Source organism: Zalophus californianus, chromosome 9 (genome assembly GCF_009762305.2).
Source record: "Zalophus californianus isolate mZalCal1 chromosome 9, mZalCal1.pri.v2, whole genome shotgun sequence".
In the NCBI taxonomy this organism is placed as follows: domain Eukaryota; kingdom Metazoa; phylum Chordata; class Mammalia; order Carnivora; family Otariidae; genus Zalophus; species Zalophus californianus.
Genome location: NC_045603.1, coordinates 20,139,296 through 20,152,918, shown reverse-complemented (window position 1 = coordinate 20,152,918; position 13,623 = coordinate 20,139,296). Strand labels below are relative to the sequence as shown.

Sequence of the window (13,623 nt, the reverse complement as noted above, 5' to 3'; positions counted from 1 at the left end):
AAACTACTATGTTCTCTGTTATTTAAAATGTTTTGAAATCCTGAGTTCCTAACCGTATATAGGTAAGGAGTGTTTTAAATGTGTCATTATTTGGGCAAGTTTCCACAGTACAAAAACTTTGATAAGCCCACTATTTCAATTAGTCAAAGGCATTCAATTTAATCTTATGAGTCATTGAATTTATCTCATAAACTCTGTGATAAAAAACTGTCTGTGACATACAAGAAGTACAAAGATAATGCCAATAATCCTGATAGTAATCATGCCAGAAGAATAGGCATGTTCTTCAAGTTCAGTTTCATTTGGAGGCTTTATAATTTCCTGAAGAATTAGGACAGTCACTTTTAAAGGCTCTTCAATAATTCTTTTCTCTTTTCTTTCTTCCATTTTTAAACTTAAATTCAATTAACCAACATATAGTACATCACTAGTTTCAAATGTAGAATTCAGTAATTCATCAGTTGCATATAACACCCAGTGCTCATCACATCACATGCCCTCCTTAATGCCCATCACCCAGTTACCCCATGCCCCCACCAACCTCCCCTCCAGCAACCCTCAGTTTCTTTGTTCTTCAATAATTCTTATGTTTCTTTCAAAAACACATGGATTCTCTTCAAATTTTTAAAGCATCTTATCATATATAAATTAACACAGAATTCTAAAATATAGAGGATAATTCGGAAGATTCCTATTTTTTTTCTACTTCAAGTCTCAATTTTTCATTTAGTTTTAGCTTCTTATACATACATTGACTATTTAAGTTCATAGCGTATGTTTGCACATATTGACATAGTTTTTGCTTTTTCTCTCTACCAGCTTTTGCAAAAATTCTTGATCCTGCATATCAGGTTGATAAAGGAGGCAGAGTAAGGTTTGCTGTGGAACTGGCCGACCCAAAGTTGGAAGTGAAATGGTATAAAAATGGTCAAGAAATTCGACCCAGTACAAAGTAAGTGGGCTTTGCAAATAATCAGTAATAGCTCTATAAATCTAACAATAGTTTGACTCAATTTTCTGTGAATAAAAACACATTTTAGTTATATCTTTTTAATGCAAAATCACATGGAGGGAGAGTAAAAACTTTTCATATATTTTGGAACCATTAAAATTATAATGCTATATAAATAAAACCTTTTTTATGTTTTAATTCTATACAAACCATTTTTGAGTGATTCCATTTCCAGTTTTCTGTCAATATAGGTCATATGTGATTATTTCAGAGCATTGTCAAACTTCTCCCAATTTTTAAAATAAAATTTTGAAATACATATTTGATATACCAACTGGAAATAACACCTTATAGTTAGAGAACTTTTGTTTTTCTGGAAGAGCATCTAAAGCCTGTGTTTTATTTTTTGGCCCTCTCTCAAATGAAGGAAACAGACTAATCCCTGATGCCTGATGGTATCACTAGTCTATTATGAAACTACTTGACAGAGATCCTTCTCAGCCTGAGAGATTTTCAATTCCAGTATATTTTTTTAAGTTAACAGGAGTCACATGCACGTTTATAAAAGACTTTAATCCTGAAAATCTATCGCTTCTGGAATACAATTAGGTGGTTTCCAATTTCTTAATGGGGCCATGCCTACAGAGTGACTTTGTGCTGATAATGTTTAGTCTGATAAAAATCTCTTGAAAGTGGCTTGAATTTACCAAAAACATAATTTTCATCAGTTTCCTTTATCTAGAAAATGTTGTGTAATGCTTTATTCTTGAAGTCTTCAATTTGAGAATTTTCCAAATGAGAATTTTTTTCATTAGTCTGTTTTAATGCCCTAATATACTCATCCATAATTCAGATCACAGACAATTAAATTTTGTGATATTCCTGGCTTTTATTTTTTTGTGTCCAAATGCTCAATTTCTTTTTTAGTAGGTGGTTACTGTGATATGATAACACTAGTTCTTAAGCTCATTTAAAAGACCATCACATTCTATAAAATTACTGCCTATATTAGTGATTAAGTTCATATTATTTCTTAAACCGTATAATCACTTATTCACCTAACAAAATCTGTTGTGACACTGCACTAGGCAATGAGTGGAATCAGTGAATCAATGAGTAAATTTGAGTCCCTGTCTACCTATAAACTAGATGAACTGGTCGTTTAAAAAAATGTACAGAGTTCTAAATCTCTCTGACAACCTCAGCCAGCCCCATTTTCCAACAATGGGTTAAAAAAATTAAATAGCAAATATATGAGTACTAACTTATAGATGAAATGAAAACCTTCTATAAAAATACAGAAACTACATATTATGTGTAAATATGCATATGCATTACATTATGCATTAGAAAGATAACAATTGGCCTCATGTTTTGTGTTAAGTAAACTACATAAGGTGTGCTACATAAATTGCAGATCAAAATTATATCCCTGACTTTCAAACATTACTGAATTATAAGCCAGATATGCTGGTAATAAAGAATAAAATCAAGTTCACAGACTGTTATCTCTCTCCTATTTAAAACAGATACATCTTTGAACATAAAGGATGTGAAAGAATCATGTTTATCAATAATTGTGGGCTGACGGATGATTCAGAGTATTATGTGACAGCTGGTGATGAGAAATGTTCCACCGAGCTCTTTGTGAGAGGTAAGGTGAAATCTCTTACTGTAGTTTTCAACAGCCTTGAGCACTCTTCCTCCCAAGGGTAGTAATCAAAATGAACATGACAGGTTGAGCTCTTGAGCTCTAGAGCAGAGGTAATAGTACCTCTAGAAATGGGTTAGCCTGGGTGTTACATTGGCTCTGCATGGGAGCTCCTCTACACTGGCAGTTATTGTATATCCTAATTCATTATGAAGTTTGTTGAAGACTAGAAAAGCTGAGGGGAGAAAAAAAAACAGGTGAGTCAGAATGCCTCATGCTTTTGACTCAAGCAAGCAGTATATAATTATTCTGGTTATAGTTTCTGAAACCCAACAAACTCTAGTTTGGATAGTTCTCATTTCACACATTCAGCTGGTCACAGATAGATTTCTCTTGAAACCAGCTTCATTAATAAAAGGGTATCAATGGTTGACACTGAGGGTGCTGAAGATGATCATTGACTAAAACATTATGAAAGAGCCAGAGGGTGTCCATGAGCCCTCTGAATACAGACAGCTCTGCAATCTCTATCATCCGTCTAGAACCAGAATCAAAGAATCATACTGTTACAGATTCTCCTTCATCAGAAAAGTATGCCACATGGTTTCTCATTTGCCAAAAGAAGGATATTTGACACATGTTTTGTCTGCTCTCCAGAACAGTAATTTATTTGATTTGAAGAGTTCTGAGAAAATTGGGGAAACCTACACAGGGTTACCAGCTATCTATTTTGCCAAAAGAGGTGTAAAAAAACCCACCTACTATCTACCACCATCTAACCATAGCCCTATGGTAGATAATACTTTCTTGCTGTTGGTCTTTCGTCTGTGAACAAATCTGTGGTCCTGAGCAGGTTTTGGACATTTAATGATTCTGATTCTCCTTTTTTTTCACACTAGAGCCTCCAGTTATAGTAACCAAACAGCTGGAAGATACAAATGCTTACTGTGGGGAAAGAGTGGAATTAGAATGTGAAGTGTCTGAAGACGATGCCAATGTGAAATGGTAAATAGCTTTCCTGAGGTCTGTCCATTTTTAATAGATTAAAAAAATGTGCCTTCATAGATTGGAGAACAGAAAATGGCTTTTACACATATTAAAAAAGAATAGCAACCTCATTCCTGTTAGTAGAAATGGTATCTAAAACTGTGAAGATACTGGGGGTTTTTTCACCTATGAAACTAGAAATCAATCCAGAAATCTAAATTGGTAAATGTAGGGAAGTAGGCACTTACTAAGAAATGGGTGACTCACGGTTGCCCAGGTCTGTTAGACTCCAGATCCCGTGGATGTTCTTAACTTCTACACCTGCTTACTCTCACTATGCCATGCTGGCAACTTACTTACATATATATTTTTCATTTAATCCCCAGTTACCTTATTGTTATAGTACCACAGGAAAATATTTTAGACTAAGAATCACCAATTACTTTAAAAAATAAAGGCTTTTTTGGGGGGGGGTCTGGATAGGGAGTGTTTTCTCAAGTTCTATGTGAGTAACCTCAAAATTAAAGCTAAGAGATTCAGAATCCTAAAATGAAATGCTTTGTTGAGAAGTAGAGTAAATTACACAGCATGTATCTGTGGTAATTCATACAGAATAGAATGTTCATTCTAATCTAGAATCATAGCTAACTTTAGAACATATTAAATGATGCTATTCTTACTAGTGTGGGTCAAGAGGTAATACCCGCTCTTAGCATCTTCATTGGATTGATCTTGAATGGGAAGAAGAGGCTTATGTGTTCTTCTAATGTAATTTTTCAGACAATACTTGTTACATCACTAATCCATTTGATATAATGATCCATATGTTCTTTAATTCAACAAATAGTTCGTAGATTCCAGGATATAGCAAAAAAACAAGACCAATAATGTCCATCTTCTGAAGGGTCTTTTATAAAACTCTTTTTATAATCTATTTTATAATCTATTTTAACTCAGGTTTAAGAATGGTGAGGAGATTATCCCTGGTCCAAAATCAAGATACCGAATTAAAGTTGAGGGCAAAAAACATATTTTGATCATAGAAGAAGCAACGAAGGCTGACAGTGCCGAATATTCTGTAATGACAACGGGAGGACAGTCGTCTGCTAAGCTTAGTGTCGACTGTAAGTAAGATTTCCTTGGGTGTCTTCCAAGTTGGCTAACTATTGATGTTGCATTTGTTAATTCAATTTTAGTTTCAATCTATTTGATTTCTACTTGTGGCAATTTTAAATATGTAAAATTGGATTCCATTCTAACTAAGTGTCTATGTCATATCAGTCAGGGTCTCTGAGATAGAAACCGACTACTCAATTTAATAGTAAAACGCAGTAGTGGGGAGTATAAAAATCACCTGTCAGAGAAATTATCCAAATAGTTAAGAATACTTTAATCCCAAGACCACATAAATAGATGGGTAAATACTTAGATAGGATATAAAATCCTGATGTTTGTGTAACCCAGGGGTGAATTTGCTATCTATTCATTAAATAAACATTCAACATTCTGCAATTACATTTGGAGTATGAAGGAAGTTGCTCAAACCAAGGAGGCTCAAATGAGAACATTGTAAGAACTCATTTGCTACCAGAATCCAGAGGCATAAGAGAATATATGTACTTCCCCAAATGCCCCTGAATAGTAGTTAGTCCTCAACAGCAGAGTCTGTCTCTTCCAGTTAGCCATGAAAATTAAAATAGCAAATCTCACAGGAAGTTTGGTAATACATGCAGAGCAGAAATCTTGCTTCCTTACTTCTTTCTTAGTCCAATTGTGATCCATAAGATCACTGAATTATTCAGAGGTTATCTCAGTTACGCTCCTTATGCTTCACAGAACTGTGGCCATTTTAGTTTAATATCAAAAAAGTGTTTCAACCATAGGCAGATCCTTACCTTATATTTGTATTCATTTAAAGCAATTACAGTCAGTTCTGCTATAATGCAATATATGCATTTCTAAAATCACTGTGCTGTACAAAGTCATGCAATAAAACCACAAGACTAGTGGGGAAAGTGAGGTTATGGGCACAACACTCAAAAATTCTGTCAGCCACACGTTAAAAAAAATAAGAACCTAATTAAAAAAAAACAGTATCACAGTTTTACACAGGTCAAATAGTTAATAAATATGGCACTTTATGTTAAATGAGACCTCAAATTTGCTTGTGTACGTGGTGTGGGAAGTGTTGCAGCGAGTGAGCCACTGTGAAGTGACAGAAAGAGGTTATTTGAAATTGAATGGACAGTGGTAATCTCAGATGTGCATGAGTGTGGCCATACCACGTGGGTGAATTCAGGTAGCTGGTAGATGTTTGACGTGTGTGTGTGTGTGTGTGTATGTGTGTGTGCATTTTGTGCAGTCCTACCTGGCTCAATCAGCTGGGTGCCATTTTCTCTTTTTCATGAATTAAATTATGCATCATCAAACACAAAATCTGTGTTATGTTCCAGTTGTCCCCAACTTATCAATTGCACTGGAACAAATTCTCATTTTCAAAACAAGATACCATCTTGGCCTGTCTGGAGTTTGAATTTGGCACCTATAATTATTTATTTTTCTCTAGTGAAACCTCTGAAGATTTTGACACCTCTGACTGATCAAACTGTGAACCTTGGAAAAGAAATCTACTTGAAATGTGAAATCTCTGAAAACATATCAGGAAAATGGACTAAAAATGGCCTACCTATTCAGGAAAGTGACCGTCTAAAGGTTGTTCACAAGGGAAGGTAAGCAAGTTAGGTGGCCCGTAAGGGAGGGCTGGTCCCCATATCCACTTTCTCCACTTCCTAAAGTACATATTTGGTGAGGAGTGTTGGAGAGTAGTCATAAAGAGAGGATCTGTGTCTGGTTCTTTGCTTCCAAATAGCAAGAACATATGATTTCTCTGTTCTACATGCTGTTCTACCAGTGATCCTTTATCTGCACCTCATGGCATGGTACTTTGTCTATTCAAAAGCCATCAACTGATTCTTTCCATCTAAACATGAGGTTAAAGGGTTGATAGTGAATCCTAGTTAAGGAATGAATCAAAATGGATTAACGGTCCTTAACTAATATGTGTCATGTGACCTCCCACAATTTTTTGAGTGGACATAATACCTTAGAATCTAGCAAAGATCTAAGGCAAGAGTTCTTAACCTTGGATCTGTGAATCCTAGGAGACCATGAATGAACTTCAGGGGGCCCCATAAATCTCTGAAGCTGTAAGCAAGGTCTGTGTATACAAAAATACACATTTTTCTCTAGAGAGAGGATCCATGGTGTCTATCAGATATTCACTGACCCCCAAAAAGTTAAGAACTACTGCTTTTAGATTTGGCATATAAAGCCAAAGTCAAGATTATTCTTGGTAATTTCTTAAATCTTAAAGTATGGCACTAATGAGATGTTATATTTTAGGGTTTTTTTAAAGCTGTATGATGAGAAAGGAATAATAGACTCTTGCATGCATAATAAGCAGGCTGTATTTGAACAGATAATTCCATATACTCCAAAATGAATATTTAGTGTAGGTCAATAAATAGGATAATTAAGCCTTCACATTCATATTCTCTCTGTTTCCTGATCTTTCTCTCCAGCCGGCACTAAAGTTAATCGGATAAAGGCCGGATGTTTCTTCACTTGGGCCATAAACAATCTAAATCTCTGTAAGTTCTTAGACATGTTTTTCTTGTTTCCTTAGAATCCACAAGTTAGTGATAGCCAATGCTGTCATTGAGGATGAAGGTGATTATGTATTTGCACCAGATGCCTACTCTGTTACTTTGCCTGCCAAAGTTCATGTTATTGGTGAGTAGATGAATCATTGCAGAGTTTTGTGTTCTTGCTTTGTTGTTGTTGTTGTTTGCTTATCTTGGAAATATAACACATTCAAAACTGTGATATTTAAAGAAAAAGTACATGAATTGGTATGTCATTAATTATAATAGTTGATTATTAAGAAGTCTTATAGTGAAGTTGTTTTGCAAGGTGCCAGGCACCAACTTCTTTGACTTCTCTTATTTTCTTTTTGGCCAGATAAAGTGTTGGTTACTACCAATATTTAGCACTAGCAAAGTACTAGCCTAGATATTCACATGGAAATGATTGTCCGATAACAAAGGCCATGTTTAATATTCTAGATCCTCCTAAGATCATCCTGGATGGTCTTGATGCTGACAATACAGTGACAGTAATTGCAGGAAACAAGCTTCGTCTTGAGATTCCCATCACTGGAGAGCCACCTCCCAAAGCCATGTGGAGCCGAGCAGATAAGGTTTGTTTTACTTACATACACACACTGCCCATCCCACTTCCTGCGTTCTATTAGTCAGATAAAAAAAGAAAGGAAATATATGTACAGGGGTTCCGTGTAGATATAATTCCTTTTATTAAGAAAGATCACTGATTTTCAGGCAAATATAATCATCATTCATTTACTTTTCATATTCCTAACTACTTACTATGTGACCAGGCAAGTGTGTGTGTGTGTGTGTGTGTGTGTGTGTGTGTGTGCGCGCGCGCGCGTGTGTGTGTTGCTGTTTGTTTTTTCACCAGGCAAGTTTTTATGTACAGTAAACAAGATCGTTTTTCATTATTTTTTAAATTTTTTTAAGTTCAATTAATTAACTAATAATGTATTATTAGTTTTAGAGGTATTTCAGTCTTATATAATACCCAGTGCTCATTATATCGTGTGCCCCCCAATGTTCATCACCCAGTTACCCCATCCCCCCACCCATCTCCCCTCCAGCAACCCTCAGTTTATTTCCTATGACTAAGAGTATCTTATGGTTTATCTCCCTCTCTGATTTTGTCTTGTTTTATCTTTCCCTCTCTTCCTCTATGATCCTGTTTTATTTATTAAATTCCACATATTAGTGAGATCATATGATAATTGTCTTTCTCTGATTGACTTATTTCACTTAGCATAATACCCTCTAGTTCCATCCATGTCATTGCAAATGGCAAGATTTCATTTTTTTTATGGCTGGGTAGTAGTCCATTGTGTATATATATACACCACATCTTCTTTATCCATTTATCTGTTGGATCTGGGCTTTTTCCATAGTTTGGCTCTTACGGACATTGCTGCTATAAACATTGGGGTGCAGGTGCCCCTTCAGATCACTACATTTGTATCTTTAGGATAAATACCTAGAGGTACAATTGCTGGGTTTTGGGTAGCTCTATTTTCTACTTTTTGAGGAACCTCCATATTGTTTTCCAGAGTGGCTGCACCAGCTTGCATTCCCACCAACAGCGTAAGAGGGTTCCCCTTTCTCCACATCCTCGCAAACATCTTGTTAATTTTAGCCATTCTGACTGGTGTGAGGTGGTATCTCATTGTGGTTTTGATTTATATTTCCCTGATGCCAAGTGATATTGAGCATTTTTCATGTGTCTCTTGGCCATTTGTCTTCTTTGGAGAAATGTCTGTTCATGTCTTCTGCCCATTTCTTAATTGGATTATTTGTTCTTTGGGTACCAAGTTTGATAAGCTCTTTATAGATTTTGGATACTAGCCATTTATCTGATATGTCATTTGCAAGTATCTTCTCCCATTCTGTCAGGGTAGTCTTTTGGTTTTGTTGACTGTTGCCTTTTGCTGTGCAGAAGCTTTTTATCTTGATTAAGTCCCAATAGTTCATTTTTGCCTTTGTTTCCCTTGCCTTTGGAGATGGATCTAGCAAGAAGTTGTTGAGGCCGAGGAGGAAGAGGTTGCTGCCTGGGTTCTTCTCTAGGATTTTGATGGATTCCTGTCTCACATTTAGGTCTTTCATCCATTTTAAGTCTATTTTTGTGTATGGTGTAAAGAAATGGTCCAGGTTCATTCTTCTGCGTGTGGCCCATTTTTCATTCTAATAGGTTCAGAGAATGAGGTGGAAGAGAAATAGACAATAAATTATTAAATAAATAAATGAGCAAAATCACTTTGGATAGTAATAAGTGCTATGAAGATTTTTTAAAAACAGGGTAATGTAATTAGCATGTGATTGGGAGGTAAATAACAAGAGTCTCTATGAAATACAAGGAAACCATTATGTGAAGATTAAAGAAAAAAGATTTCCAGGTAAAGTCAATGCAAGTGCAAAGGACAAGATGAGAGGAGAAAATGAGCTTGATGTGTTGAAGGAGTTGAAGAAAAAGCCAGCATGCCTGGGTCAGAGTGAATGAGGAGGAGAAAAATAAATAAGGTTGGACTGGTAGAGTAGTACAAGCTCAAGTGTCACTCTGTGGCTCCCTATATAAAATGTATTATGGGCAGTAAAACTATTCCATATGATATTATAATTATGGACACCTGTCGTTATAGATCTGGCAAAACCCACAGAATGTATTACGCAAGAGTGAACCCTTATGTAAATGTAGACTTTGAATGATAATGATGTGTCATTGTACGTTCATCAGCTGTAACAAATATACCACTCTGATGTGGGATGTCAGCTGTGGAGGAGGTTGTGCATGTGTGGGGAAGGGTATATAGGAGAACTCTCTGTACTTTCCAGTCAATTTTTCAGTGAGTCTAAATCTGCTTCAAAAAATAATTTATTAGGGCACCTGGGTGGCCCAGTCAGTTAAGCATCCAACTCTTGATTTCAGCTCAGTTCATGGTCTCAGGGTTGTGAGATTGAGCCCTGTGTTAGGCTCCATTCTGGACGTGGAGCCTGCTTAAGATTCTCTTTCTCCCTCTGCCCCTCAAGCCCACTCTCTCTCTTTAAAAACAAAAATAATAATAACTTATTAACCAAAAAAATGAGTTTCCATTTTCTGGAGGGAAAAAAAAAAGGACGTCATTGAGCTTTGGGACAACTTCACCAGGAAAATATATGTGTATTTGGAGTTCCCATAGAGGACAGAAGAATATATAAAGAAATAAGGGTCAAAATTTTTCCAAATTTTATAAAAAATAAAATTTCAGATACAAGAAGCCCAATAAAATCTAAGCACAAGGAACATCAATAAAACCACACCAAGACCCACTATAATCAAATTGTTCAAAACCTGTGATTAAGAAAAAAACATTTTTGGGTGCCTGGGTGGCTCAGTCGGTTAAGCATCTGCCTTTGGTTCAGGTCATGATCCTGGGGTCCTAGGATCAAGTCCCACGTAGGCCTCTCTGCTCCGTAGGGAGTCTGCTTCTCCCCCTGCCCCTACCCCCACTTGTTCTCTCAATCTCTCTCTCGCTCTCTCTCTCAAATAAATAAAATCTTTTTTAAAAAAGAAAGAAGAAAAGATTTTTAAGCAGACAGAGAAAAAAGTCACATTAAATATACAGAAACAAAGACAAGAGTGATAGCAGATCTCTCTAGAAGCAAGGCAAGTGAGAAAACAGTGAAGGAACATCTTTAAGGACAAAACTGTCAACCTCGATTTCGATGAATTCTAAAAAATTCTACAAATTCTAAAAAAAAATCAACCTAGAATTCTATATTAAATAAAAAATAATTTTCAGAAATGAAGGCAAAATAAAATTATTTTCAGATATATAAAAGCTGAAAGAAATCATCACTGGTAGGCCTGCACTACAAGGAATGCTAAAAGAAGTCCTTAAGTCAGAAGGAAAATGATGCCAGATGGAAACATTTTCACAGAAGAACAAAAAGCATCAGAAATGATAATTACATGGATAAACATAAGAGTTTTTTCTTATTATTTAAATCTCTTAAAAAGATAATTAACTGATTAAACAAAAATAATAACTATGCACTGTGGTGTTTGTAACAAAAGTGTAAGTAAAATTTATGACAATAGAAACATAAGGTCAAGAGGGAAGAAATGGAAAGTAAGAACTAGGAGGGTCGAAAGGGAGGTGTGCTATTGTAATATCACGTGATGGCAGGCTGAAAAATTAAAGATGTGTACTATAAGCCCTAAAGGAACCACTAAAATAATAAACAAAAAGTTATAGCTAATAAGCCAACAAAGGACATAATATGAAATCACAAAAAAATATTTAATTAATCTAAAAGAAAAGAGGCATAAAGAAGAGATGAGACAAGGAGAAAACAAATAGCAAGATAATAGAATTGCAAAGAAAAATAGATAAATTAAAGATTTCAGTACTCTTCTCTCAGTAGTTGATAGAAGAAGAAGACAGGGACACCTGGGTGGCTCAGTTGGTTAAGCGTCTGCCTTCGGCTCAGGTCATGATCAAGGGTCCTGGGATCAAGTCCTGCATCAGGCTCCTTGTTCAGTGGGGAGTCTGCTTCTACCTCTGCCAGCCAGCCCCTCTGCTGGTGCTCTCTCTCTCTCTGACAAATAAATAAAATCTTTTTAAAAAAAAAGAAAATCAATTAATGTATTTCACCATATTAACAAACCAGGAAAAAATAAGCATGATCATCTCAATAGACACAGAAAAACATTTGACAAAACCCAACATCCATTCCTAATAAATATCTCTCAGAAAACTAGGAAGTGAAAGGAACTTCCTCAACATGAAAAAAAAAAATCTGTGAAGATCCTACAATGATCATTATACTTAATGGTGAAAGACTGAATGCTTTCCCCTCTCAGATCAGGAGCAAAAGAGAGATGTTCATCCTCACAACTTTTTTTTTTTAAAGATTTTCTTTATTTATTTGAGAGAGAGAGAGAGAGCAGGCACGCAAGAGAACACAAGAACGGAAGAGGGAAAAGCAGCACTCCACCCTCGACATGAGGCGGGGGCTCAATCTCAGGACCCTGTGATCATGACCTGAGCCAAAGGCAGCCACTTAATGGACTGAGCCACCCAGGTGCCCACCATCCTCACCACTTCTATTCAACATTGTACTAGAGGTTCTAGCCAGGGCAATCAGGCAAGAAAAAGAAATAACAGATATCTATATTGGAAAGGAAAAAATAAAACTGTGCTTTTTGTTATTATAGTTGACATAATCATAGATGTAGAAAATTCAATGTAACCTACAAAAAATCTACTGTCACAAATCTTCACAGTAGCCTTATTTATAATTTATTTTTTTTAAGATTTTATTTATTTATTTGACAGTGAGAGAGACAGCAAGTGAGTACAAGCAGGGGAAGCAGCAGAGAGAGAGGGAGAAGAAAGAAACAGGCTCCCTGCTGAGTAGGGAGCCCAACACGGGGCTCGATCTCAGGACCCCGGGATCATGACCTGAGCCGAAGGTAGATGCTTATCCGACTAGCCACCCAGGAGCCCCAGGAGTCCCAGGAGCCTTATTTATAATATCCAGAAACTGCAAACAACACAAATGTCCATCAATAGGTGAATAGATAAGCAAATTATAGGATATTCACACAATGGAATGCTACTAGCAATAAAAAGGAATGGATTATTGATGTATGCAACAACTTAGATGAATAATTATGCTGAATGAAAGAAGCTGAACAGCAACAACAAAAATATTTCTAGGGCGCCTGGGTGGCTCAGTTGGTTAAGCGACTGCCTTCGGCTCAGGTCATGATCCTGGAGTCCCGGGATCGAGTCCCACATCGGGCTCCCTGCTCAGCGGGGAGTCTGCTTCTCCCTCTGACCCTCTTCCCTCTCATGCTCTCTATCTCTCATTCTCTCTCTCAAATAAATAAATAAAATCTTTAAAAAAATATTTCTAAAAACTGACAATAGCAAATGCTTACAAGGATATGGACCAACTAAAGACTCACACATCACTGATGGGAATGCAAAATAGTACACCCACTTTGGAAAACAGTTTGGTAGTTTTTTTTATAAAGGTAAACATGCACTTACCATACAACTCTACAGTGAAATTCCTAGGTATTTACCCTAGAGAAATGAAGACATAAGTCTGCACAAAAACTTGTACATGAATGTTTATAACAATTTATTTATAATTGTCAAAACTTGGAAACAACCCAGAAGTCCAATTGTACAACCCACTGCCCATGGAATACAGAATAGGTTACTATTCAACAGTGAAAAGGAAGGTACTAGTAATACATGCAGTAACATGGATGAATCTAAAGAGCATCATGCTGAGTGAAACAGGATAGATCCAAAAGGGCTATGTACAGGTTGAGTCCTTTATATGACATTCTAGAAAAAGGAAAACTAGAGAGACAACTA

The 13,623-nt window shown here is 36.2% G+C and overlaps 1 protein-coding gene across 1 annotated transcript in view; it reads left to right on the top strand.

The window, feature by feature from the left end:
* MYBPC1 (myosin binding protein C1) overlaps positions 1–13,623 on the top strand; it is a 57,381-nt gene that overhangs the window by 15,402 nt on the left and 28,356 nt on the right. The window contains exons 10-16 of the mRNA XM_027594316.2: positions 820–952; positions 2,482–2,606; positions 3,503–3,608; positions 4,548–4,714; positions 6,157–6,319; positions 7,276–7,382; positions 7,715–7,848. Of these exons, the coding sequence (XP_027450117.1) occupies positions 820–952; positions 2,482–2,606; positions 3,503–3,608; positions 4,548–4,714; positions 6,157–6,319; positions 7,276–7,382; positions 7,715–7,848 (935 nt within the window). The remainder of the gene's footprint in view (positions 1–819; positions 953–2,481; positions 2,607–3,502; positions 3,609–4,547; positions 4,715–6,156; positions 6,320–7,275; positions 7,383–7,714; positions 7,849–13,623) is intronic.